Genomic DNA, 23,856 nt, shown 5'->3' on the forward strand with positions numbered 1-23,856 from the left:
CTCCTCCAGGGAACCACAGTAGTGAGATAATATTTTTTTTAAAAATTGAGAAACCTTCCTAAAGCAGCATGCCTACCAGGAATGCATCGACCTGCCTCAGTTAAGGTCAATGTTGATGGTTTACAGGAAGCAGAGGACAAAAAAATGGCATCCATGGGAGATTTTCCAGGCTAAAACCCCTGGTGGTCAAAACAAACACAAAAACTGGCATCAGATCCCCCCAAAAATAAATAAATAAAAATCATGCCGATCATTCTCTATAAAGTTGGAGAGAATATTCGCTATTGAGACCAGGGCAGAACTTTTTGGAAGGTGCTGGTTAACCAGTTATTAGGTTTACACAGGCAAATGTGTTTTTATTTAAGATCAGTTTGGTTTGGAAAGTTTTTTTTTTCTTACCTATTTGAAAACTGAATTCTGTACTTATTTAGGAAATTATTGTCTAATATAAGAAATATGTTTAATGATTAAGTATTAAAGGGACAGAATAAAAAAAAACTGAAATCTGTAAGGACTACTTTTTTACAGCATTGTGGATATAATACATAAATATATATTCTCAATATTTGTTTCTGCTAATTTGAATATTAATATAATGGGAATACCAAAAATGCATTTTTTGTCGACAATTATTAATTATTAAATTATTCTAGCCTACATCATCCTGGAGAAAACTGCTGACTTGACAATTGTCCAGCAGACAATTACATCCCAAACAAGGGGGAACAAACCTGTTTACTCACTACTGTATCTAAACACATTAATGGCAAGTAGTGGAAAAAATTAAAATAAAAGAGATAAAAACTGTGCACTACAGCCTCTTTTAGAAAACATATCCTTCATAAAGCCTCAAATATATAATATCTAGTGTTTATTGGCAAGAAAGTGCTGTATCTAAGCCTATGAATGTAAAGTTTAGTGGTAGGAAGAGATGTAGTAGAAAAAACATGCACAAGTAACTGGGAAAACCACAGCCTTTGGAGATAGTGGCAATATTTTCATTGGCTATAAAAGCCAGTCATCAAACAGAAAGTAGCAATTCAAATTGACCACTATATGTACTAAACTGTTAATTCTGGATGTTGTAAAAAAACAACTTGAAACTTTAGCAAAATATTCAAATTTATTGAGGTTGACCGTCAATAGCTTTAACTAAGTGAAGAATTTCCGTAGAAATTTACATTTGTAGATTTACCTTACTGACCAAAACAGCCACAACTTAAAACATAGTATTTAACATGTTAAATACTATATTTGTATACATGTCATTATTACAATAAAGTTTGAAGTACATACCCTAAGTAAAAGTATATAAGGTGAGAGATTTAAAGTTCAATTTGTGTGCAACTTAACCACTTAAGATTTTAGGGTCTATTGGAGCCACAGAAACGGTTTCAATTATTCAAATTTTAACTGCGGCACAAGAAACATTAAATAATTACGTACTGAATTAATAAAAGAGAGGATTTTGATGCCTCACAAAGTTCAGTTTAATTTCAAAATATTTATATAGGCTTAATTTCTATTTTGTAAATTAAATAGTTGCCTATTAAATCTCTTACAAATTATTTATTTGGTGGTGGCGCTTTGTCCCTGAATACAATACAATAAACTGTAATCGGAGTCAGTTCACTTCATCCCTCTCAGCTGTTCAGAGACTTGCCCCCCCCACCCTTTGCTTTTAATATTACTACACATAATCCAAGTTTGTTTCAGCTGATTTGCAGCATGACAGCCAATGGAAGCTCTTACCCATTACTAAATGGCATGACCAATATCTTTTTATATCTACAAAAGTATACACACAACATTAAATTGTACACATAAAAACAAAAAAACAGTTAAAATGAAGCTGGTTCACTTAAAAAGGAACCGGCTCAATGAGCTGGCTCGGTTGCCACAGACACATCTGGTATCCCACTGCTTATAAATAATATAAAAACCAAGGGCTGTTGAATAATTAACTATATCTGAGCACATTGCGTTTATTTGTTCAGCAACAAGAAATATCAAAATATTTTTTGTGCAAACCTCTCATCATTAAGACCTTGTTTTATGGTCCTTGTCTTATTTGTACACATATTTAACTAAAACCATGCAATTAAAATCATTTTTCATAAAAAAAAATAAAAATAAAATAAAAAAACATACCTTAAACAGCTCAGTGGAGAATTGTGTTCCTTTAATGTTAAATGTGGAACGAGACAATTTTGTATCGGAGCAGAACGAAAAGAAAAAAAAAAAAAAAACAGCTGGACAGTCTAGTGACGCACATTGGAGGGGGGGGGGGGGGGAGGCTCAAACTAAATAATCAATGAGACATTAAAACACAGATTAAAATATTCATCATCGACTCTGAAACTGTAAAGATAAGTGTATGTGGATGGGTGAAAAAGCCTCCATTCAGCTCTGGTTCCTCCTCTACAAGACCTTGTAGCGACCTTTGCTTGTTGGCTGGTAGGAGTTTTGCTAAGGGAGGCAAGAAAGAAAGAGGCAATTAGACACTTTAAATATCTTAAAATAGCTGCTGCCAGGTATTCATATGTTTTTTTTATGAATCCACCTATCTATAAAAACAAAACAAAAAATAGTTATCTGTAAAGATACGTACTAATCTGATGAGCTCTTCCTTTATTAGCCGCGTAATCTCTGTTTTGGCTTTCTGCACAGCCAGCTCACTTGCACCTAGAGATAAAACAAACATTCAGTCAGGATGTGAAGCTTTATAACAGAGCAAACCACTAAGTAAAGTTTCTCTAAAATAAATACAGTCTTAAAGCTGCATAAACAGTAAAGACACACTTATTAAACCTTTGTAGCAAGGTCCACTTAAGAACAGAAAATCTGTACCAGAGGTTTATTATTTTTTCATAAAGTCTAAAAATAAGAGCACATAAGACCAGCTAAGCGCTCTTTAAGTGGGTGTTTCTACATCTTTAAAAAACACAGAATACTAGATGTTTCATTACGTGTTGAAGACCTAATCCTGGATGGTGGGACAGCGGTATTTCTGCTCTGTTATACATACTCTCTATAGCCAGATAGATCTTGCGTTCTCCCTCCTTGGGCTCTTTGCCTGGAGGGAAATATGTCCCTCTGATGGTGATGGCAGCTTCAGAGTATTCACCGATCCTCTGCAGAGCCTCCTTAGACGTCACCTTCCACCTGGCCGTCTGTAAAACAACAGAAAGATCAGAGCTTTAAGCAATTAGCCAACTCCACCAAGTTAAAGCCAGCTATTTACTTTTTACACTCCCTACGTTACTCTATAAACACATGTGTCAAACTCAAGGCCCGCGGGCCGAATCCAGCCCGTCAAGGTAAATTATCCGGCCCTATGTTTCCAAATGGCTAAAACTGTGCCTCCTCTAAGTGTAACTCACCCCAGTATCAACTTTTTTGCAGATAAACTGTATAAACTGGGCCTAAGGTTGCTACTTTTATGTTACTGTGCATTTTTTATACTTCTATGTGAACTAGAATGAAATTCTGAAAAGTATCGTCTGTACACGTGCAACCGACCCTTTTAATGACTTCATGATGCCAAAGTGGCCCCATATAGAAATGAGTTTGACATCCCTGCTCTATAACAATCAGAACAGCACAGGATGTAAAAGGAATTAATGTACAAAATTTTATATTATTCCTTAACTGCATTGATGAATATTAAACTACAAATATTTTCACAAAAGACTACAACTGTGATAATTTCACAGTATTTTAGCTATTTGTGCTTTAACGTTTAAAAAACAGCCATCATACTGCGTTGGTTCTAAAGTTTTCTGTAATTAAAGGTGTCCTATAGGGAAATATTCCCTTTTTTGCATGTTTTTGTCCTTCCATTTAGGTTTCTATTGTTTGTAGAAAAAGTCCAAGTGTTAAAAAAACACTACATCTAAAACTAAACTAAAATGTTTTGTTGAGCCTTTTCAAAAACCTCCCGATTACTGCGTCATAATCACCTTATCAGTGTAAGGACGGCACAATAAAAAACAAATGTTTCGTTGTTGACTGCAATAAACAACGTGAACGTCTACATATTCTCCGTCACAGAGAACAGATATGGCCTCATTTTATTTTTTATGGTAATCTCCCAGCCAGGGACAATTTTCCTTGACATTGCTACAAAAAAGGACCGTTTGGATAATACCGGCAGTACACAGCAGGAATTACCAAAAAACGTCCACAGAAGGGACGTTCTGTCCCAACTGTCTGCTGGAAATCTGCAGATGACAGAGATGTAAGTACTCGATGTGTCTTGCTGTTAACGAGAACATGATCTGTCATTTAGCACAAAGCTAACGGCTACTGATAGCTTAGGCTTACCCGGGCAGACGGCCCTGATTTCCAGGGAAAGTCCCAGTTTTAGCCGACCTGTGGACATTTTCCTGACTGTAGAGTTTAATAATGTAATAATTAAAAATGTTGTGTCATTAAGGTGGCCGGGTAGACGGTGCGTGTCAGCATGTTTGCACAGAGCAGCTGTTATGGTAGCTGGTTTTGTTAAAGGAACCAAGCAGCGGCCGCCTTTAACAACTGTTTAAGAACTGGCCTGGGATATTATGGTATGTGTGGATTCATTTTGTTTTGTACCGCTCTGATCCTTACTGGTTGTGCAAGAGGCTCTGCTTCTGGATGTGAGTCAGGATCAAAGATGTACGGCTGCATCCCTGTGCATCTGCCGGCAGCCGTTTTCACGTGGATAAAGTCTCAGTGTAAACTTTGGGTTGAGGGGACGTTATCAGCTACGGCTTATTTGCATTAAATAAAAAAAATGAGCTAAAAATAGTCGACACTGGAGGTGAAACCTCCATATCTGAGAGTGGTTTTGTAGAAAAGATTAAATCAACATGTTTGGTATAGCACACAGGAAGCATTCCAGGTCCCCTTTAAGTGTGAATTTATGGCCAAACTAAAAATGAAGCTTCTGATCTGAGACGCGCAGACGAGCTTCTTATAAAATATGGATTCAAGATGAGTAAAAGCAAAACAGTTCAGTTTAATAATTCACGGGCAGAGGAAGTGAGTTTATTTTTGGAATACGTCTATATAAAAACACATTTAATATAGAGATCAGTTGCTTTTCTGTGACTCTAGCGAGAAGAGGGGAGGAAAACGACACGTGGCAAAGGTCTCCGAGGACTGAAGCCTCCGTACACGGGTTGAGTTTATCGGCCCCTTCGCCACCGCCATGCTCCATATAATTAAGATGTTTTACAGAAAAATATTAGTATCCACTTTTACATTTTAAATAAAAGAGATTTAAAGAAACACTCCTTTATCCTTTGAAGATGCTTAGCTGAAATATTTGTTGCCTTTTTCTGTTCAATCTCGTATCTAAAATCTGCTGAACATGCAGGCAGTGTTTGTCGTGGCTCTTTCTACAAATATTCCATAATTTAATTTGTGCTAAGCTTTTGTTTAAGTTTTTATTTAGAGGGACGTAATAACTGCCTAAACAAAAAAAAAAAAAACTTGTTTAAGTTTTCTTTTTTTAGACTAGTTAATCAGAAAATTAGCTGATTTTGTGTCACTGGTGGCCTTTATTCAACAGGAGGCTGACAGGAAATGAGGTTGAGAGAGAGGAGGAAGACATGTGACCAATGGGCCGGGACTGGAACCGGGGACGGAGACGTCCAGGACGGGTCGCGCCCTGATAAAACCGTTTTAACCAGCTGATAAAATGGGACAGCGGCAGCCTTAGAGAGCGGTGTGCGGCGCTGACCTGAGGGAAGTCGTTGATCTCCAGCTCCTCTTCGTATCTCTTGACGGTCTCCGCCTGCTCCGCCGCCTGCCGCTCCTCCTCCAGCTTCTCCACGGGGGTGTAGTTCAGCTTGGCGTTGATCTTCTCGGCCAGCTGCTCCGCGATGGTCTTGGCCGACACGGACGGCGTCATGATGGGGTCGCCGCGCAGGATGGCGTTGGTGGCCTGCTGCATCACGTCCTGTATGGAGATGAGAAGGTTGTGTGTATAACGCAGAACTGGAGGACCAGCTGGAAGCACAGCAGCTGCAAACAGGGTTCCCACACCTTGGTGAACATCAAATTCAAGGACCTTTCAAGGACTTTCCAGGACCAATTTCCTCAAATTCAAGGACCACACGTGGCGGCATTTACCTACTGTGACCGCTGAATAACATATTTTAATACAATGCAAATTCAATAAAAGACTAAACGGCATAGAAGTTGTTGGGTCAGAAGCAATGCAAGAAAGTGGACTTAATTTATAGCCTACATTGATATTGATCATATTCATAGCCTACATTTATATCCACAGTACATGGCTATGCCGTACTACATTACATATAAGATGTACATTAGCCTACCGCTTCATGGAATTTTATGGAAAAAAGTGCAGCTTTGAGATGTTCAGAATTATATCCATTTGTTTCACTTACTTTCATCTTTGATTAAGCTAGTTTTTGACTTCTGTTTAAAGTGCCACGGTTGCCAGAAAGCTGCTCAGAGATATATTTAAATCATTCTCAGGCTTTTGTTACCTTTGTTAAAGACACAATTTCAGTGCATTTTACTAACCCTCCTCCTTTACCCGGGTTTGAGACCGGCAAAATGAACCATAAAGAGACACTATGGCGGAGTTACACATTTTTTCTTTTCAACTTTTTTTTTAACATTTTCTTTTTTTCTCTTGTGGTCCACCAAGGAGCCTACAAATCACGGTAAAACATGAACATGTGGCTGTGTGAATCAAATGCCGTTATTTATTTAAGATAAAATATTTTAAATTCAGTTATTTATGATCAACCTGCGCCATCAATCCCGGCGCATGCGCGCTTTATTTGCAGTCTGGAAACTGAGGGAAAACATGCTGTGGCTCTGACTCCTGCGCTGAGTAGGACTCCTGCAGTAGCGGGAGAACAGGGTTGGGACGGAGGAGGCGCCTCACAGCAGTACCTGCTGCTGGAGGACAAGAGTAGGAACGATACGTGCTTTCATGTGAGAGTCTCCAAAAGTCGCTAGATTTGTCGCTAGTCGCTTTTTTGAAAAAGAGTCGCTGGAGGGGTCTGAAAAGTCGCTAAATATAGCGACAAAGTCACTGAGTTGGCAACACTGCGTGAATTTAACCTATTGGACGCACGTAGGCCTAAACCACAGCCTACCAACTAACGAAGAAGAGCGAACGTACGTTTGCAAATTAAAAGTCTGCGGAATCAACATAATTTTAAAAGATCGTGTGGTAGTAAAATAATGACACATGAGTCGTCATCCGTGTGAACTTTTAACCCAACAAAAAAAATTCAAGGACTTTCAAGGACAAGGTGTTTTTTTGGCTGTTTTCAAGAACTTTCAAGGGCCTTGAATTTATTTTTTCAGATTCACAAACTTTCAAGGATTTCAAGGACCCGTGGGAACCCTGTGCAAAGCGTCCACGGCTGATTTAAACTGACTGGACAGCAGATAGCAGCACCGGCTGAATCCCTCAGAGGCCGGACCTACCTGAGCCTCGGCGCCCAGGTTCTTCTGAGCGTTGATCTTGAGCGCGAGCCTTTTGGCCATCTCCAGTTTCTGGTTGTTTCCGGCGGACGTCGGCATGCCGCCTCCCATCCCTCCGGGTGCTGCTGCTGCAGACGTGCCGCCTCCAGAAGAGCCGCCGCCTGAGCCGGGCGCAGACAGGTCCTTCACCCTCTTCTTGGAATTAAACATGCTTTCTATCTGCTCCTCGATCTGGGGAAAGAAGAGGTTTGCTCACACGCTGCGGGTTCAGGAATTATGTACTAGCGGACTTACGGACGCGGTTACTCACGTCCAAGGCGCCGTCCTCATCGTCGGAGTCCTGCAGTCCGAGTGCGGCTTTCTGCAGCTTCTTCCTCTCATTGGCCAGAGCGTGTTCTGTCTCATCGAACTTAAACCCTTTCCCTGAGAAGCCACTGCTGCTCTTAATGGACTTACCCTCCTGCAAGGGCCCGCGAAAAAGGAGGAAAACATTTAACTCTGAGATGATTTATAAAGCACTTTAACCTGCGTGGTTCTTTTAAGTAGCCTTTTCTTACCGCCTTTTGCTGGTCTTTGAAGGAGGCCCAAAGCTGCTCCAGTTCTGGAGGGACCGGGGAGCCCGACAGCTCCAAGGCCTTGAGGATATCACCTGCGTAGCGTGCCTGATCGTCTGTAATGAAGGTGTAGGCGTAACCCTAAGAGAAGGAACAAGTTGCTGAAAACACGCAGTTTTGGTTTTCTCCCAGACTGGATGGACTCCAGAATTTTTCTAGAGACCAATTGTGCTACATCTTAGTGTGAATCTCCTGGCTGCATTTGAAAGCGACCAGATTTCTTTTTTCTATCAACGCTGCCACCTGCGACCTAACGTAGGGCTGTATATATATATATATATATATATATATATATATATATATATATATATATATATATATATATATATATATATATTATTAGCTAGATAGTCTATTTTCAATGTTTACATAAATCACTGCTGCACCTTATCCTGAAATTTACTGCAATTTACTGTGATTTTTCAAGCTGTATCGTTTCGTTCTGTACGCACTTTGTGCATACAAAATGACAATAAAGTTGTCTAAATAAGATGATAGATAGATAGATAGATAGATAGATAGATAGATAGATAGATAGATAGATAGATAGATCAATAAAAGTTCAATAGAACAATTTTCCTTCCTTTTGCATTCTATCATGTAGGTTAATATAACACTCATTACATCCTCCCAACCAATCACAATGCAGACCCAGGAACGCTCCGTCATCAAGCTCCGCCCCTTCAAAGAGTTCAGAGAGCACGTTTTCTGTTTTCTTTTTTAAAAACGTGCAGTTTTGGTAAAAAGTTGGTTGAATAAAGGGTTGAGTTTGAATTCAGTATCTTCTGTATCTAAAAATAGGTTGCTAAGCAACAGCATAAAATGACCAGGGGCTGCACCTTTTGAATTTGTTGATGCCTATCGATGTGATTTTTATCGATATGATTTATTTCTATATCATAAAGCCCTAACAAAACATTTCATGGATGAGAAAACAAAACGGAGAAACATTTCTTGGTGTAAACATGTGGATGTTTTTTTTTCTGTACGAGATGCAGAAAGAATGCTGAGTAGGTCTAGTCTTTTATTGGGGCCAAATATGTGTATTTTGGGTTTTTTGGGTCACTAGATGGCGCTGTTGGCTCCAGTATAAGAACCAAGTGGTGACAGGTAGCTGACAGGTGTTGAACCTGGAAGGGCATACAAGTTTTCGACCGCTGTGGCGGAGTCATTGTTAACAAATATTGCCGTGTAAGATGGAATAAATGGATTTGTTCACAAATAGTTCATCTGACTGGTTTGACCAACAAGAAGATCTTTGGGATTCATTTTACACGCGATCAACAGGTACAACGATTAGCCGCTCAGCGCGTCATAACTAAAGCAGCAACGGATCAACGCTTAACTAGTGCCGTAGTAAACTGGCTAGTTTACCTCTACTTCCTTGTTGATACCGATCCAGCGTTCCAATCCAGTCATTTCCTTTTATTTTTTTATTAATATCATACATAGCCGTACAGTCACGGTGATACAGTCACTTATATTCTATGTTTCCAACGGCGGTCGCGCAGAGCAACAGGTAGCGGTGAGCAAACACAGAACTGCACGGACCGAGTCATGTCTGCCGTTAGGAAATATTTCAAACTTCATACGCCAACAAGTCCGACTCCAACATGCAGCATCTGCAGCGCATAAGTTGCCAGGGGGGGATAAAGTTGGTAAATTCAACACTACAAGCTTCAATAAGCGCCTCCAAAAAGCACCAAGCTAGAGAACATGGAGAACTTATTTTTTTTAACTATGTTTCTTTCAAGCCTGATAACATGGCAAGGTACACGGTTCATCCATTCAGCAGTAGCATCGGAATCAGCCGATATGCTTCAGAATCAGACATACTTTAATAATCCCAGGGGGAAATTACTTTTGTTACATCCTCCAGAATACACACATTGTTAAATATATATATTTACAACATTCCACCCAAGGTAATATGATATATACATAGCTTAGCCCAAGTATGGGTATCAAGAAAAACTGGATCGGTGCATCTCTGCGTACTAATGAGCTGCTAGAAGCTGATTTCCTTGTAGTTATGATCACAGCAGAAAATTGTCTCAATGGTTTAGTCTTGGTCTCTGTCTCAGGTTAGGAGTCTCACGCTGAGATAAGGGGTCAGTATAAGTATAACCTACTGACCTTGTTGCCGGCTCTGCCTGTGCGCCCCGCCCTGTGGACGTAGTCCTCATAGTGGTTGGGGCAGTTGTAGTTGACCACCAGGATGAGGTGCTTGACGTCCAGGCCTCTGGCCGCCACAGAGGTGGCCACCATCAGACGACACACTCCAGTCTTAAAATCATTGATGATGCTGTCTCGGTCGTACTGGTCGATGCCTCAGAGGAGAAGCGGACAGACACAACTCAAAGGCCGAACGCATGAGATTTCACACAGGAAACATTCAGGGATAAATAAATATAGAATCCATAAGCGACCCCTAATCTCAGTGAGCCTCGTTACCTCCATGTAAAGACAAGCAGGGGTAGGAGGCCTTCATTAGATCTTTAAGCAGTCCGTCTGCGTGCTCCTGCTTGTCCACAAAGATGATGACGGACCCCTTCTCTTGGTAGTGGCCCAAAATCTCCAGCAGCTTCAGGAACTTTTGGTCCTCGTCAATCACCAGCTACATGTAGAGAAACGAGGAGGGAGGACATTTTAAAAAAAAAGGGGAATATTCAGGAACTATTTATAATTTATCTAAATGAGACACAGTGAGAATAAATTTACCACGTGTTGCTCCACGTCAGAGCAGACCACACTACGACCTCCGACCTGCACCTCGATGGGCTTGGCGAGGATCCGGCGAGCCAGCGCCTCCATGGCCCTGGGGAAGGTGGCGGAGAACATGACCGTTTGTCGGTCGGGGCGCACATTGTCTATGATACGCATCACCTGGAGGACAGAGCAAAGAAATGTTGAAGCGTTTTGGGGGATTTACAATAGGGCTGGCCGATAATTCAACAACAATATATCGATCGGTAGACGTGTGGTTCAATAGGGGAAAAAAAGGGGGTCAGTAAAAAGTTCAATAGAAGAAGAGTTTTTCTTCCTTTTGCATTCTAATTTATTATGTACTGTAGTTTAATATTGTAATATGTCATTACATCCTCCCAACCAATCACAATGCAGACCTGGGAAAAGCTCCTTCGCCAAAATTAAAAAAGTTCAGAGAGCATGTGTTTTTTTATTTTAAGACTTACAGTTTTGGTAAAAAGTTGGCTGAATTAAGGGTCGTCTTTGAATTCAAATGCATTAAGCAACAGTATAAAATGACCAGAGCTGCACTTAAAAAATATGTTTTGGATTTTTTGATAATTATCGATATTGCTCAATAAGATTTCTGTTTTATCAATATGCTTTTTTTCCTATATAATCCAAGTTTTTTAATCACAAATATGGGTATATGAGTGGAAACTTACTCCTCGGTGGCTAATAATTTATTTTCTTTAATCCACAATAGCCCAAATAATTTTTTTTCCACGGAAATTACAAATTATAAAGACCAGCAAAAAATAATATTATAAGAACAAGGTCAAAATATTACAAAGTCACACTGTCGTTTCATTGTTTCAAAGTCCTGATATTAATAATAAATTGATGCTGATGTGCTAAAAAGATTCCTATTCGTGAAACGGATACCAATGTATAACTTTACAAGACGCTCAACATTCCTGGTTTTTAAACAGGGGGCAGAGAGCGTCATATTTTAAGAGTTATCATAAAATGACTACTCTACTCTACTCTGGTAATTTCCAAAAACAAGACAATTAGCCCCGATGTCCTCTGGCACTCTGTTTGGGAAGCCCTGCAATAGGACGCCGTGCCCCGCAAAAACCATTTATAGACCTATATAAGACCTTCAACCTTGCCATTTAATAACTGCAAACTTATTTTAATTGGACTTTATTTGCTAAAATAACACAAAGTACAAGATTATTGGGAAATTAAGCAAAAGGAAATATTTTCCTTCTTTAATCTATATTTGCGTTTTATTTTTGATGACAGAACTCAGTATTTATTGTTCCAACAACAGGAAGGTCATCCAAATTCAGACATTTTAGATTGTAAAAAGTAACTGCATAGTTACATTGCCTTAGTAAATAGTTACTTGGATTATGCAGTAACTGAGTTATTCACTAGTAACTAGTTACATTTTAATTAACTTGCCCAACAGTAGAGGGGATGAATACATGTGCACCCCATAAGTTTCATTTTTGTTATTTTCCTTTCACTTCACAATTATCCGCCATCTTGTGATGGGCAATGGCATAAAATCCCAGCTTAATATGTTGATAAATATGGTTGTAACGTGATTAAAAGTGAAAAGAAAAAACAAAGCGTGTCAGTTTGCGAGATATTTGAGTTACCATTAGGCAAACATATTTAAAACTCTTTTTATAAGCATGATAAATTAGAGAACAAAAGTTAGGAAGCCCTAAAGCCTTAGAGAAAACTAGGTGAGCGTCCACTGTTGTGAATGTAACCAGCGTCTCAGAAGTGAGGCGGACACATTTTCAGAGATCTATTTATGATTTATCATCCTGTCCACCTCTCCTTAGTGGCTAAAGAACCTCATAATCACCAACAGCCTCAGTACAGCAGCAGGAGACGGACATTTTAAACTATATACTAAAAAATCTTAAGTTTTAGCTGCCAAACGCTAATTGAATTGACACAATGACCCATGGACATCTACAGGGTAAGTAGCCAGATAATTAAGTGCCAAATGAAATGTCTCCTCCCTGATTCTGATATTTCTATTTAAGCAATAAAGATTTATTTTAAATATGTGGCTTTATTATTCCTTGCATGAACTAACAAACACCCCAACGCTCTGATCAGCGGTACGTCTCCCGTCGGTGAACCACCGTGGTGCGTTTAAAGAAGGCTCAGGAAAACACGTTACTGCGTGTTAATAACAACTGATTAAACGGATGGAGCGGCTGAATAAAGTGCAGGAGACCCGTACCAGGTGTCTGGTACGGCCATGATCAATCTAAGACAGGGGTGTCAAACATACGGCCCGCGGGCCGGATCCGGCCCGCCGAACAATTTAGTCCGGCCCTGTGGCTGAATGCATTATCATTATGAAAAAAAATTAAAAAAAAATTTTTCCCCCCAGTGTCCTGTCTGGCAATGTGGCAATAAGATGCCACAAAGAGCTCATCAGATTTGACTTTCACAAGTGGACAAGATAAAAGGAAGAGAATGATAAAACAATTATTGAAAAAAACATGTACTTCGTTTAATTGAATATATGCAGTTCCTATATTGTCCACGAGGGGCGCTGTGTTTTAATTAGCAGATTAAGCTTCAGGTGTGGAAAAATTCAAATCATTTCTTAATTTTTATCTGTTTGATGTATTTTGTCATGCAGGACGGTGTTTTTAGGTTCCAAAAAATGTGAATAAATGTTTTTCAACATTGTATAATCACTGTGATCAGTTCTTATGCATAATGCACAAGTAAATGTTTAACAGAGTAAAAGTATTGTTGCAATTGCACATACTTTTCTTAAAAACGCTCAGGTTATTCATAATATATTGTGTAAAAGTGAAATTCATTTAATATAAAAATCAACAACAAGTCCACATTTATTAGTTGTATTTAATCTTGCAATGAGTTAACTCGTGTGGCCCTCTTGAGATCAGATTAAGCTGTATGCGGCCCCTCAACCAAAATGAGTTTGACACCCCTGATCTAAGAGGAAGCCCTCGTCCTTTTTTCAGGTCTTAGCAAACGAGCTAATCGGTTTCATAAAACCCAAAATCAGACGTCTGGAGAAGAAGGATACGAACGTGTGAGAACACCCACCTGTGGCTCAAAGCCCATGTCAAACATCCTGTCTGCTTCATCCAGCACCACATACGTTGCCCTCCGGAGGTTGGTTACCCGGCCTAGACGCCAAGGAAGAGGAGCAAAAGGAAAACTGATCATCTAGGAGAAGGATTCTGGCCCACAGATAACCAGCCTGCCTCTTTCTACACACATAAAGCTAAACTAACAGCCTTTTTCAAGGATGTGGCTACTTAAAGTTACATAAATAATTCATATTTAAACAAATAAAAATAATTTCTAGGGCTTCATTTCAGTTTCCTATGTTAGCTTGACTCTCGTCTTGCGTACCATCTCAGGGACATGAGGGACCTGTAAAAGTCAGAAAACAGCCTCAAGATACAATACAAGAGATGGACCCCCATCACCTACAAGGGAAACATATTACAGATTACCTCGCATGTGTGGAAACACGAAATAAACCCTCTTTTTTTTGTTTTTTTTTACTCTTAAGAATATTTAACTACTATCAGAGAATACATGTCATTTAGCATTCCAACATTTATTCCCCTAAGGGATGAGAGTCAGAACCCTGAGTGTATTTCTGAGACAAAAACATTAATAGGATTTGTGTAAATGGATTACATCAAAGAAAAACAAATAAGCTTTATTTGTGGTAATAATTACATAAACTGTCCAATCCAAGTCCCTGTTATGGTACAGTTATGAGGAAAGATGAACAATCCAAACTCTGAGTGGAAGGAGGCGCCGAGGTCGCACCGCGTCCACCTACCTGTGCTTGCCCTGATCTTCAGGAAACACATCACTGTCTGGTAGAAATGACTGATCCCCAAAAAGCGGTCAAATAATGTCAAAAGTTTAGTAAAAAATGATAGTGACTTGGATCATTGCAAATGCTGTAACCTTTGAAGCATGCAAACGGCCCACAAAGGCTGCTGATTCACATCGACGTAACGGCGTGCCGGAGGCGGGCGAACTCACCGCTGTTGGCCCCCAGCATGTCGATCATTCTTCCCGGCGTGCACACGATGATCTCCGCCCCTCGCTTCAGCTCTGCGATCTGTAACCCAGACACGCCAACGTCAGCCGCTTCAGGATCATTTCCGTGCAAATCATCTTTAACCAACTCTGATCAGCTGGGAGTTTAAAGTAAATCTGCCTCTCTGGGCTGTTCGGTGCCAAATGTCATGTAAATCTCATTTAAACGCCTTTTGAATTTGTGAGAGGACTACAGAGTGCATTAGCGTTATGCATAAAATACTTAAAATTACTTTAGGAAGATAACATGAATAAATATAAACAGCAACTAGACCCGGCAGATTTTTTTTTTTAGCTTTGATTGTACCTACAACTCAAAAAGCCCGATCCCTTTCGAGTCAGTGAACCCACCATATGTAAGTGTTAGCATTTATGGACGATGAGTTCACTGACAGGAACAAAGAGCTCGACCAGTTATTTCCTGCACACCGCTTTCCATTTGATAATAAAAATAAATACATTTTCATCTTCTTGCGACAGCAGATGTTGCAAATGAAAAAGTAAAAGATGACCCGCTATGTTTACAACTGAAACTTCAGATTTACTCAATATAAATAATTACCTAGTCAAATATTTCATTATATGATATAAATTCAAGTTAGAATTTCTGAGGAAATGTGTGGCTCAGTTTTCCACGCATTGAGCACAAAACCATTTGCAAGTAAACCTGGAAATAAATCTTTCTTAGAGTAACTTTTGTCCCTCCCTGTTCACTAGAGGACTTTTTTTTAAAGGATTTTATTTACTTTATTTAATAAAAGCAGCATTATCCTGACTTGCTTGCTTCAAACTAGCTTGAGTTACAGTTTTGATGCGGCTCATCCAAAGGCCTGGATGTGACCCTTTAGATCAAGGCTCACCAACACTTGCATTTATATAGATTTAAAAACAACAATATCAATAACAAAGCCTGAAACGTACGTTTATTTTACATATAGTTAAAATGAGCTATGACTTTTCTAGTTCAAAGGTCAGTACTGGTAGCCCTTCGTATGACAACACCAATAAGTAGCTCTCATTTTCAAAAAGGTTGGTGAGCGCTGCTTTAGATAGACATAAACATTGTAAATCGGTATCAGCAGGTTTAAAGCTTTCCTAACACATCTGATAAGAAACCTGGCCGCAAAACTCTGATCGCTGCATCTTGAGAATATTTAATAATTTCTGCTCTGCAAATCTGTTGCCAAATGCTGCATCCGTGTGCTGAACATGACTTTTCCTCTACATATAACAATTTCAAGACTCCTGGCTTAGTTTTGGCAGCACATATATACAAAGATAGTTGGTATTTGAATATTTCAACCCCTAAATTAATATAGAATAGGCTTGTATGACGTAATTTTTTGCAGAAACTGAACACAAATTTAAATTCTCTGGGAACTAAAGGGTCGGGCAGGAGGAGCTGTGGGAGCTTTTACCTGTTCGCTGATTCCTGTCCCTCCATAAACACAAACAACCCGCAGTCCCAGCGGTTTGGAGAGCTTCTTGCACTCCTTTGTGATCTGCAGAGCCAGCTCTCTGGTGGGAGTCATGATTACAGCTGTGGCAGCGGAAGACAAAGGTTGTTGTTTTTTAGCTTTCGGGCTTAAGGTAAAACTGTTCTCTTTAAGTTAATCAATCTGTTGGTTTGGTTTTAAATAAAAGCTTTAAAAAGCGTGGGATATCATGTATAAAACGCGTCCTTACAGATGGGCCCCTCTCCGTCCTCCAGGGGCCTCTGGTCCATAATGTGCCGGAACATGGGGAGCAAGAAGGCGATGGTCTTGCCGCTGCCGGTCTTAGCGATGCCGATGAGGTCTCTGCCGGACATGATGGCGGGGATGGCCTGGGCCTGGATGGGGGTGGGCTTCTCGTAGCTCTGCCTGGTTATTTTTTAGAACGGAGGAAAACGACACATGGATGAGCTCCGACTGCCTCAGAATGGAGGACGTCTTGAACCAAATACATTAAGGTGCTGTTTCTTCTCTCCTTTTCGAACCGCATCCAAGCCTCAACTAGATGTGACATCTTAGGCTGACTTGCAAAGTATTAGAGCTGGGCGATAAAATCGATTTAATCGATTAATTCGAATTTACAATTCTTTAAGATTTCATTTTTGGAAAATCTGGATTTTATTTTGCCAATACACTCATTGGGTTTCCATGAAGAGAACAGCATGTGATGCTGAATATATGTTTAGGCAAATGTATTGTCAAAATATTGTTAAGTGGAAACTTTTTTTACCATAATACAAGGTACTTCATTTACTTATTTATTTTTTTTTAACTTAGTTTGAAGTTCACTAGTGCAGTGAAGCGTGTTCTTAACTCAATGTGTAATACCACTAGCAGCAAATGTTTTGTTATATTTTCATTGTTTATAATGGCACGGCTGCCATCTTGTTTTACAAGCATGTTTCACAGCTTGTTTTTAGTTGCACTTTGAATTCAGGTCAACTCCCTGATGAAATGCTTGACATAAAAAGCAAGGTTTTAAAATAATTTATTTTTATGAAACAAAAAGGAGGAAAAAAAAAAATCGATTAATCGGATTTGGTATGATAAAATCGGAGATTTATTTTTTAATCCATATCGCCCAGCCCTAGATTCCTACCCCTAAAAGTTTCCACGTTGTAATATGACAATTAAGAAGTTCAACACGTTCCATGGGAAATTTATGTGACAGGTTATGATTTTAAGGAAGAAGGAATATCAGGCATGATTTAAAAAAAAAAATGCTTTTAAATAAAACGTCTGAAAATTGCCCATTTACTTTAACACCCTGGGTTGGTGTCTTGTTCACGAGTGACGGTGGGATGAACCTAGAGATGGACGGATTGGGGCCTAGTCTGCAGTAATGATGGCGCTGCGCTGATCTGTTGTGGTGAAGAAAGAAAGCTCTCTGTTAACTGGTCCGTCTACGTTCTGACGCTGATGAGGTCTGGATCGTGACCGAAAGAACCAGAACCCAAGACACAAGCGCCAGAAATGAGCTTTCTCCAGAGGGGCTCAGCCTTGGAGATAGAGCTCCTATCTGGGAGGGAGCTCAACGTAAAGCCGCTGCACAAGACCCCACACAAGACCCAGAACCCACTGGAGGGATTATACATATCCAGTCTGGCCTAGGAAAGCCTTGGGATCTCCCAGAATGAGCTAGAAGATGTCACTGGGTAGAGGGAAGTCTGGGTTTCCCTCCTGAACCTGTTGCCCCTGTGACCTGATCTAAGATGGATTTGAATTTGGTGCAAGCAATTGTCTTTAGAAGTCCCCTATTTAGGAAATAAAATCCACTGGTCTGTCATTACCCCTCACATTTTTGCAGCCTTTTGTGTTAGTAACTTAAAACACGTTGAAGCTTCTGGTTCTGTATACCTTTAGTGGTTTCACACCCAGGTATGACACGCTAGGGCCTATTTTTGCAGAGAATTGTAAAGCATTACTTTTTCTAATCTCACTCAATCTTTTTTTTTTTTTATAGGCCAAAAACATTGCAAAACAAATGGGAGAAGTAAAGATCTTTTCACTCACCTCTTTAGGGAGCTGAGGATCTTCATGGACACCCCACACTGCACCCATGTCTTGATGGGTTTGGGACAACCTTTCCCTTTGACAACGATACCTTCCAGTTCCAGCCTGTACGCGTTCACTTCTGGAAATAAACAAAGACCCAGCAGGGAGGTTTTAGACGGACGGGGAAACTCATAAATCATTTAACGCACTGATGCTTCATCTGGTAGAAATATCTCTTTGCACCTTCAAACAATAAACCTTTTATATTTACAGCGAAATACGTGAAATCGCCCCACATACGGTGATTAAGGAGCTGTTAGGTTTATACTAAAACCAAATTAACCGACCCTCTGGAGACATCTTGGCCAGCTCGGGCACCTCCACGTAGAAGTTCTTGCGATACGGCTCGTACTGGATCTTGGTGTGGTCAACAGGCTCCAGGACCTTCCTCTGTTTGGTCTGAAAGCCCGTCAGCGCCGTCTGCAGGTCCACCTCCTCTTCCTCGGACGAGTACTGTCAAACACACAGCGACAGCACGTTAGACACCCGGCAGCCGAGCTCCAGGCGAGCCGGCGTACCTCCGTCTAGTCAGACAGCCGCCGCCGCCGCTGTCTCAGACACACCTCCATGGCGTCCTGGTCGTTCTCCATCAGCTCGCCCTTCTTCTTGTGCACGATGGGTTGTTTTTTGGTCTTAACTACTGTCACCACGTTGGTGACCGACGTAGCTCCTCTCTGTTGATTTCAAATCGTTTTAGAGTCTATCAGTCTCAATCTAAAGTAAAGGAAAGGTTCAGTTTCCATTAAAAGGCGAAGGACTCACCTTGTCGTTTCCTTTCATGGGGCCTATGTTGAACTTCTTCACCTCCTGTTTGACCTCCTCCATGTACGCATCCAGGGGATCCACTTCGTCCTCCTCGGCCTGCTGCTCCATGGGAGTCTCCTTCTCATCCTCGCCCTCCTCTGTTTTAACTTCCTCTGCATCTTTCTCTTTTCCCTCCGCCTTTCCCTCCGCGTTGTTGTCGTCGTTGTCGTCGTCGTCATCCGCCTCCATCAGAGCAGGGCCTTCCTCGTCATCGTCTGATATAATCAACAAAGAGTTTGATGAGACGGAAGCACACATAGTAGTGCACAGCAGTGCTTTTCAATCTTCCTTTATAAATAGAAATCTGAGAAGTGTGACATGGCAGTGATGGGACCAAATGTGAACGTTCAGAGCGTTTTGCAAAATATTTTGTCAGTTGCAAAGTTTCATCTTCCAAGTTGCCAATCCAGTATTTTTAAATACTGCTGAAGCAAATTTGTTTTATTTATTTTTTTATATAGGCAAGCTTTGAAAAATGACACGATGGAAAATCGCAACCAAAAGCATAAGACGAGGCTTTAAATATTCCCACAGGAGTGTATGTGCATAGGTTTTTCAGAAGTCTCTTTTTATTCAGAGACTTTGCATGTCGCCTCCTTACCATCGTCGTCCTCGAGGCTCCATTTCTTTCCCTGCTTCATTTCCTCCAGTTCTCTCTTTATCTCCCCAATGTTTTCAATCGCCTTCTTCCTCTGCTCCTCTCTCCATTTCTCCACCCGCTCCTTCCTCTTCCTCATTTCCTCTTCCAGTTTGTTCTGGTCAAAGTCTTGCTACAGAGACAAAAAAAAATTACAAAAAATAATCATATTGTCCCACCATCCTAAGATGAACATCTGAGGTCAATGAAATCCCAAAAAAAGCTCTAGAACTTACGTCTTCGACCTTCTCATCTTCCTTCTCCTCCTTCACCTTTTTCTTCTCGGACACAGGCTCAACGCTCTCTTTCTCTTTGCTCTTGGGTCTGGGGATAAGACAACAAAACCCAAATACCCTTTAACTTGATTCAAATACATTTCCCATGTCTCACTCTCCTTACTTTAGCTTTTTAATTGTTGTATGGCATTACTTGGTACAGCTGCAGATTAGGTCCCATTGTTTAAGACCTTCGTTGAGGTGAAAATGACCCGGTTGCTATAACCCAATAATAATTTGGTCTTAACAATATATGACATATAACTGTCCAACTAAATTTAAATGTGACATCTCAGCAGCAGATCGCTTGTACATATTTTGGTTTGATCTGACAACATCATTAGCGTTGTCCAGCCCAAATGAGGATACAAACCACAATAAAATTTGGTCAGATTAGAGCATTTTTGATACATCTTTATAAAAAGGTATCAATACATAGCTGCAAGGATAAATGAACAGTTGGTTAGTAAATACATGTGTAAATAAAGGAGAATATTTGGGGTGAAACGTTACTACCAAACACAGAATTGAGGGAATTTAGCTGGGCACTGAGCGGGCCTTTAAGTACAAGAATATGAAACAAAACCTCACTTCTCATCTGTTTTCTTGCTCTTTGCCGGGCTGCCGGATCGGGACCTGCGAGTTCGGCTCCGGCTGCCTGATCTCTTCCTCTCCCGGCTTCTGGTCCTCCTCCTTTCCCTGCTCCTGGAACGCCTGGACGTCGGACACCATCATATGAGTAAACATCAGACAAGATAATAAAAAGAAAAATAAGTTTCAAACTTAGCTTCACATTTAATTCCAACCTAATTTAGTTAAGTTAACTTTAAATTGAATAAAATTTAGGTTTATGGCACAAAGACAACTGTTTTAAAACAACTGTTAATCTAATTAAATTTTTGCATTTTAAGATGATCAGTTAAATCAATCCATTCAGCAAGCCATTCCTGATCAGAAGCCCAAACTACGTCGACATTAGTGTTCCCTAAACACTTTTAAATGGTTTGAAAATATAAACTTTTTCCTCACGTTTCTTTTTCTGACGTTAATTGAAGCTGAGATTTACTACTGAATTGCACTTTCATTACATTGATTTTTTTCAGCAGTTATTTTTTTAGCCTGTTATTTTGCACAAAGTGATGCACAAGTCAAAGCCTTTCCACTTCACAACAACACCCCCGTGGCCTCTGACCTCAACAGTGATGTCCATTTTCCAGAGCACATTCATATTTAGGTAATCTAATCTCCCAACTTCGAAAATATTCCAAATTAAGCCACTATTATATGTATTATTTCTAATGTATGTATCCTTTCTACTTACATTTTATTACTTACATTTCACTGTATAATGTGTTTCTGTCTGCATGTATGCTGTTGCAACAGAGATTTTTCCTAGGCAATTAAATTATGTTGAATTCAAAATGCATTATTTAGATATTCAACCATAGGACCAACTATCCTTACTATTAAAGCTCACCTGTAGTAAATTAATTGGCGCACTTAGAGGTACATTATATATATATATATATATATATATATATATATATATATATATATATATAGATAGATAGATAGATAGATAGATAGATAGATAGAAATAAACACAGGTGTAATAATTGGGTAGTCACACACTGAAGCTGAAACTCGCATAAAAACCTCCGTCAAAATAAGCTGTTTGGCAAAGATGAAGCTTGAAGTGAAAGTTTATTCTCGCTGCTGTTACGATACCCTGTAAAGCACCACAAACCTGGTTCTTTTCCTGTCTCTGGACCGGGATCTTCTGCGGTCCCTGCTCCTGGACCGGTCTCGCCTGTTGCGGTCTCGGTCGTCCTTCTTTGAGCGCTTGCCGTCCGGGGAGCGACTCTTTGATCGGCTGCCCGACCGTCCCCGGGACGCTGAACGCTTCCTGTAGTGTCTGTTGACGGGGGGACGAAATAACAGACGTGTTAGCCGTTTAAATAAAAGAAATCCCACGTTAAAATTAAAGCGAGTGCTCGATCCGAGTGGAGATCGTGCAACGAAGTCCGCTCCAGCTAGCATGCTAATGTTAGCATATCAAAACAATAACAACAACCGTCAATTATACGGTTACAACGTTTATTTGGCCGAAACGCTTAGACTCACCTCGATTCGCGTCCCATTGCGAGTCAACAAGATTTGCGCTAAATAAAGGTCAAATTGGTTTATGATCTAACCCGCCTCGAAATGCGCACGACAGTTTGTTTGTGTCGCTTACTCTTGCTGAAACGTATTAAAACTGCGACACAAGAGGTTATAGAATAGCGAGAGAGCGCCCCCGTGTGTTCGGAGGTTGTAGAATAAAAAAAATGTGTTTGGCCGATAAATGAATAAACACGACGCTGATTTGCATAATTCCGTTATAAGACAAGCAATTGATTAAATCACACTCTGAGCTGAGTTGAAAGGGACTAAGTTATAGCAAATGTTTCCAAAATTACATCGTTTTCTATGCCTTGAAGTAGTTGAAATAGCTAGCTAGCTAGCTTGATAAATAGAAAACGTATATAGAATCACTGCACACTGAGTGAAATTTATTTCTTGTGGCTTTAATGATCACAGATAATCAAACCCAAAATTCAGTGTCTCAGAAAATGCGATTATTTCATCAATATAAAATGATATTTTAAGCAATAATGTCAGGCTTCTGAAAAGTATGTTCATTTGTCAATATTTGGTTGGGGCTCCTTTTGCATGAATTACTGCATAAATGCAGCGTGAGGCATGGAGGTGTAATGGAAACCCAAGTTGCTTTGATGGAGGTCTTCAGGTCATCGGCATCATTAGGGCCGCTGTTTCTCATCTTCCTCTTGACCATGAATTCCCTGTAAAGTTTAGGTCGGGACAGTTTGTTGTTCAATCAAGCACATTACCATCATGGTGACTGACTGAACCAGGTTTTGGTGTCTTTGTGGACAGATACCCAGTACTCCTGGAACATGAAACTAGCATTTCCATAAATCTCGCATAAAGTGCTCCATAATTTCCAGGTAGATGGCTGTGCTGACTGGATGTGAGAAAACCCAGTGGTCCAATTCCAGCAGATGACATGGGACCCCATATTACTGACTGTGTAAACTACACACTGAACCTCAAGCAGCACAGCCTCTGTGCCTCTCCCTCCAGAATCTGGGATCTTTATTTCCAAATGAAATGTAAACTTTTCTTTCATAAAAAAAAGCCATACAGTTATTGCTGTAGGTGAAACTTGTCTGACATTATCTCTGGTTCAGGAGTGGCTTGACATGAGGAACACACATTTGTAGCCCATAGGATTTGTCTGCATGTAGTGACTTCATGTGCTGACTTAGACTCAACTTTATTTATCGCTTGGGATTACTCCTTCAGGGAAATTCTGGTTCCAGTAGCTTATATAGAGTACAAAGGGCAGAGTTAAAGCAAGATGTCATTAAAAATAAAATACAACAGACAATATAATATAAAACGAGTGTATAAACTACAAAAGAGCATAAGAAAAGTTGTAATGACTATAGCCTCCGTTCACTCCTTTTAAAAGGAACTCCAAATTAACAGGTTTCGCTTGACAATCCTCTGAAGCCTGCAGTTCTCCCCGTTGTTGGTGCACTTTTTCCTTCCACTCAACTTTCTGTGCATATGCTTGGATACAGCACTCTTCTTCCACCCTGTGGAAGAATGTCAACAATTGTCTTCTGGAC

At 40.1% G+C, this 23,856-nt stretch overlaps 1 protein-coding gene across 1 annotated transcript; it reads right to left on the minus strand.

The window, feature by feature from the left end:
- Positions 1-1,108: 1,108 nt before the first annotated feature.
- ddx46 (DEAD (Asp-Glu-Ala-Asp) box polypeptide 46) lies at positions 1,109-22,426 on the minus strand. The gene is made up of 23 exons (XM_012881486.2): positions 22,286-22,426; positions 21,909-22,076; positions 20,753-20,875; positions 20,123-20,210; positions 19,851-20,019; positions 19,208-19,464; positions 19,009-19,119; positions 18,733-18,898; positions 18,404-18,524; positions 16,584-16,759; positions 16,316-16,437; positions 14,841-14,919; positions 13,878-13,960; positions 10,791-10,955; positions 10,524-10,686; positions 10,206-10,399; positions 8,013-8,150; positions 7,766-7,915; positions 7,459-7,686; positions 5,726-5,944; positions 3,029-3,173; positions 2,612-2,685; positions 1,109-2,469 (listed from the first exon to the last, which is right to left on the minus strand). Exons 1-23 carry the CDS (start codon positions 22,300-22,302, stop codon positions 2,422-2,424), a joined length of 3,204 nt encoding a protein of 1,067 aa, XP_012736940.2. The 5' UTR covers positions 22,303-22,426; the 3' UTR covers positions 1,109-2,421.
- Positions 22,427-23,856: the final 1,430 nt, after the last annotated feature.

This window comes from Fundulus heteroclitus, chromosome 11 (assembly GCF_011125445.2).
Source record: "Fundulus heteroclitus isolate FHET01 chromosome 11, MU-UCD_Fhet_4.1, whole genome shotgun sequence".
NCBI lineage: Eukaryota > Metazoa > Chordata > Actinopteri > Cyprinodontiformes > Fundulidae > Fundulus > Fundulus heteroclitus.

Coding starts and splice junctions, on each gene's coding strand:
- ddx46 (XM_012881486.2), bottom strand. Junction 20,211..20,752: donor AGCAAGAAAACAGATGAGAA/GTGAGGTTTTGT, acceptor TCTTATCCCCAG/ACCCAAGAGCAAAGAGAAAG. Junction 3,174..5,725: donor AGATCAACGACTTCCCTCAG/GTCAGCGCCGCA, acceptor GTTGTTTTACAG/ACGGCCAGGTGGAAGGTGAC.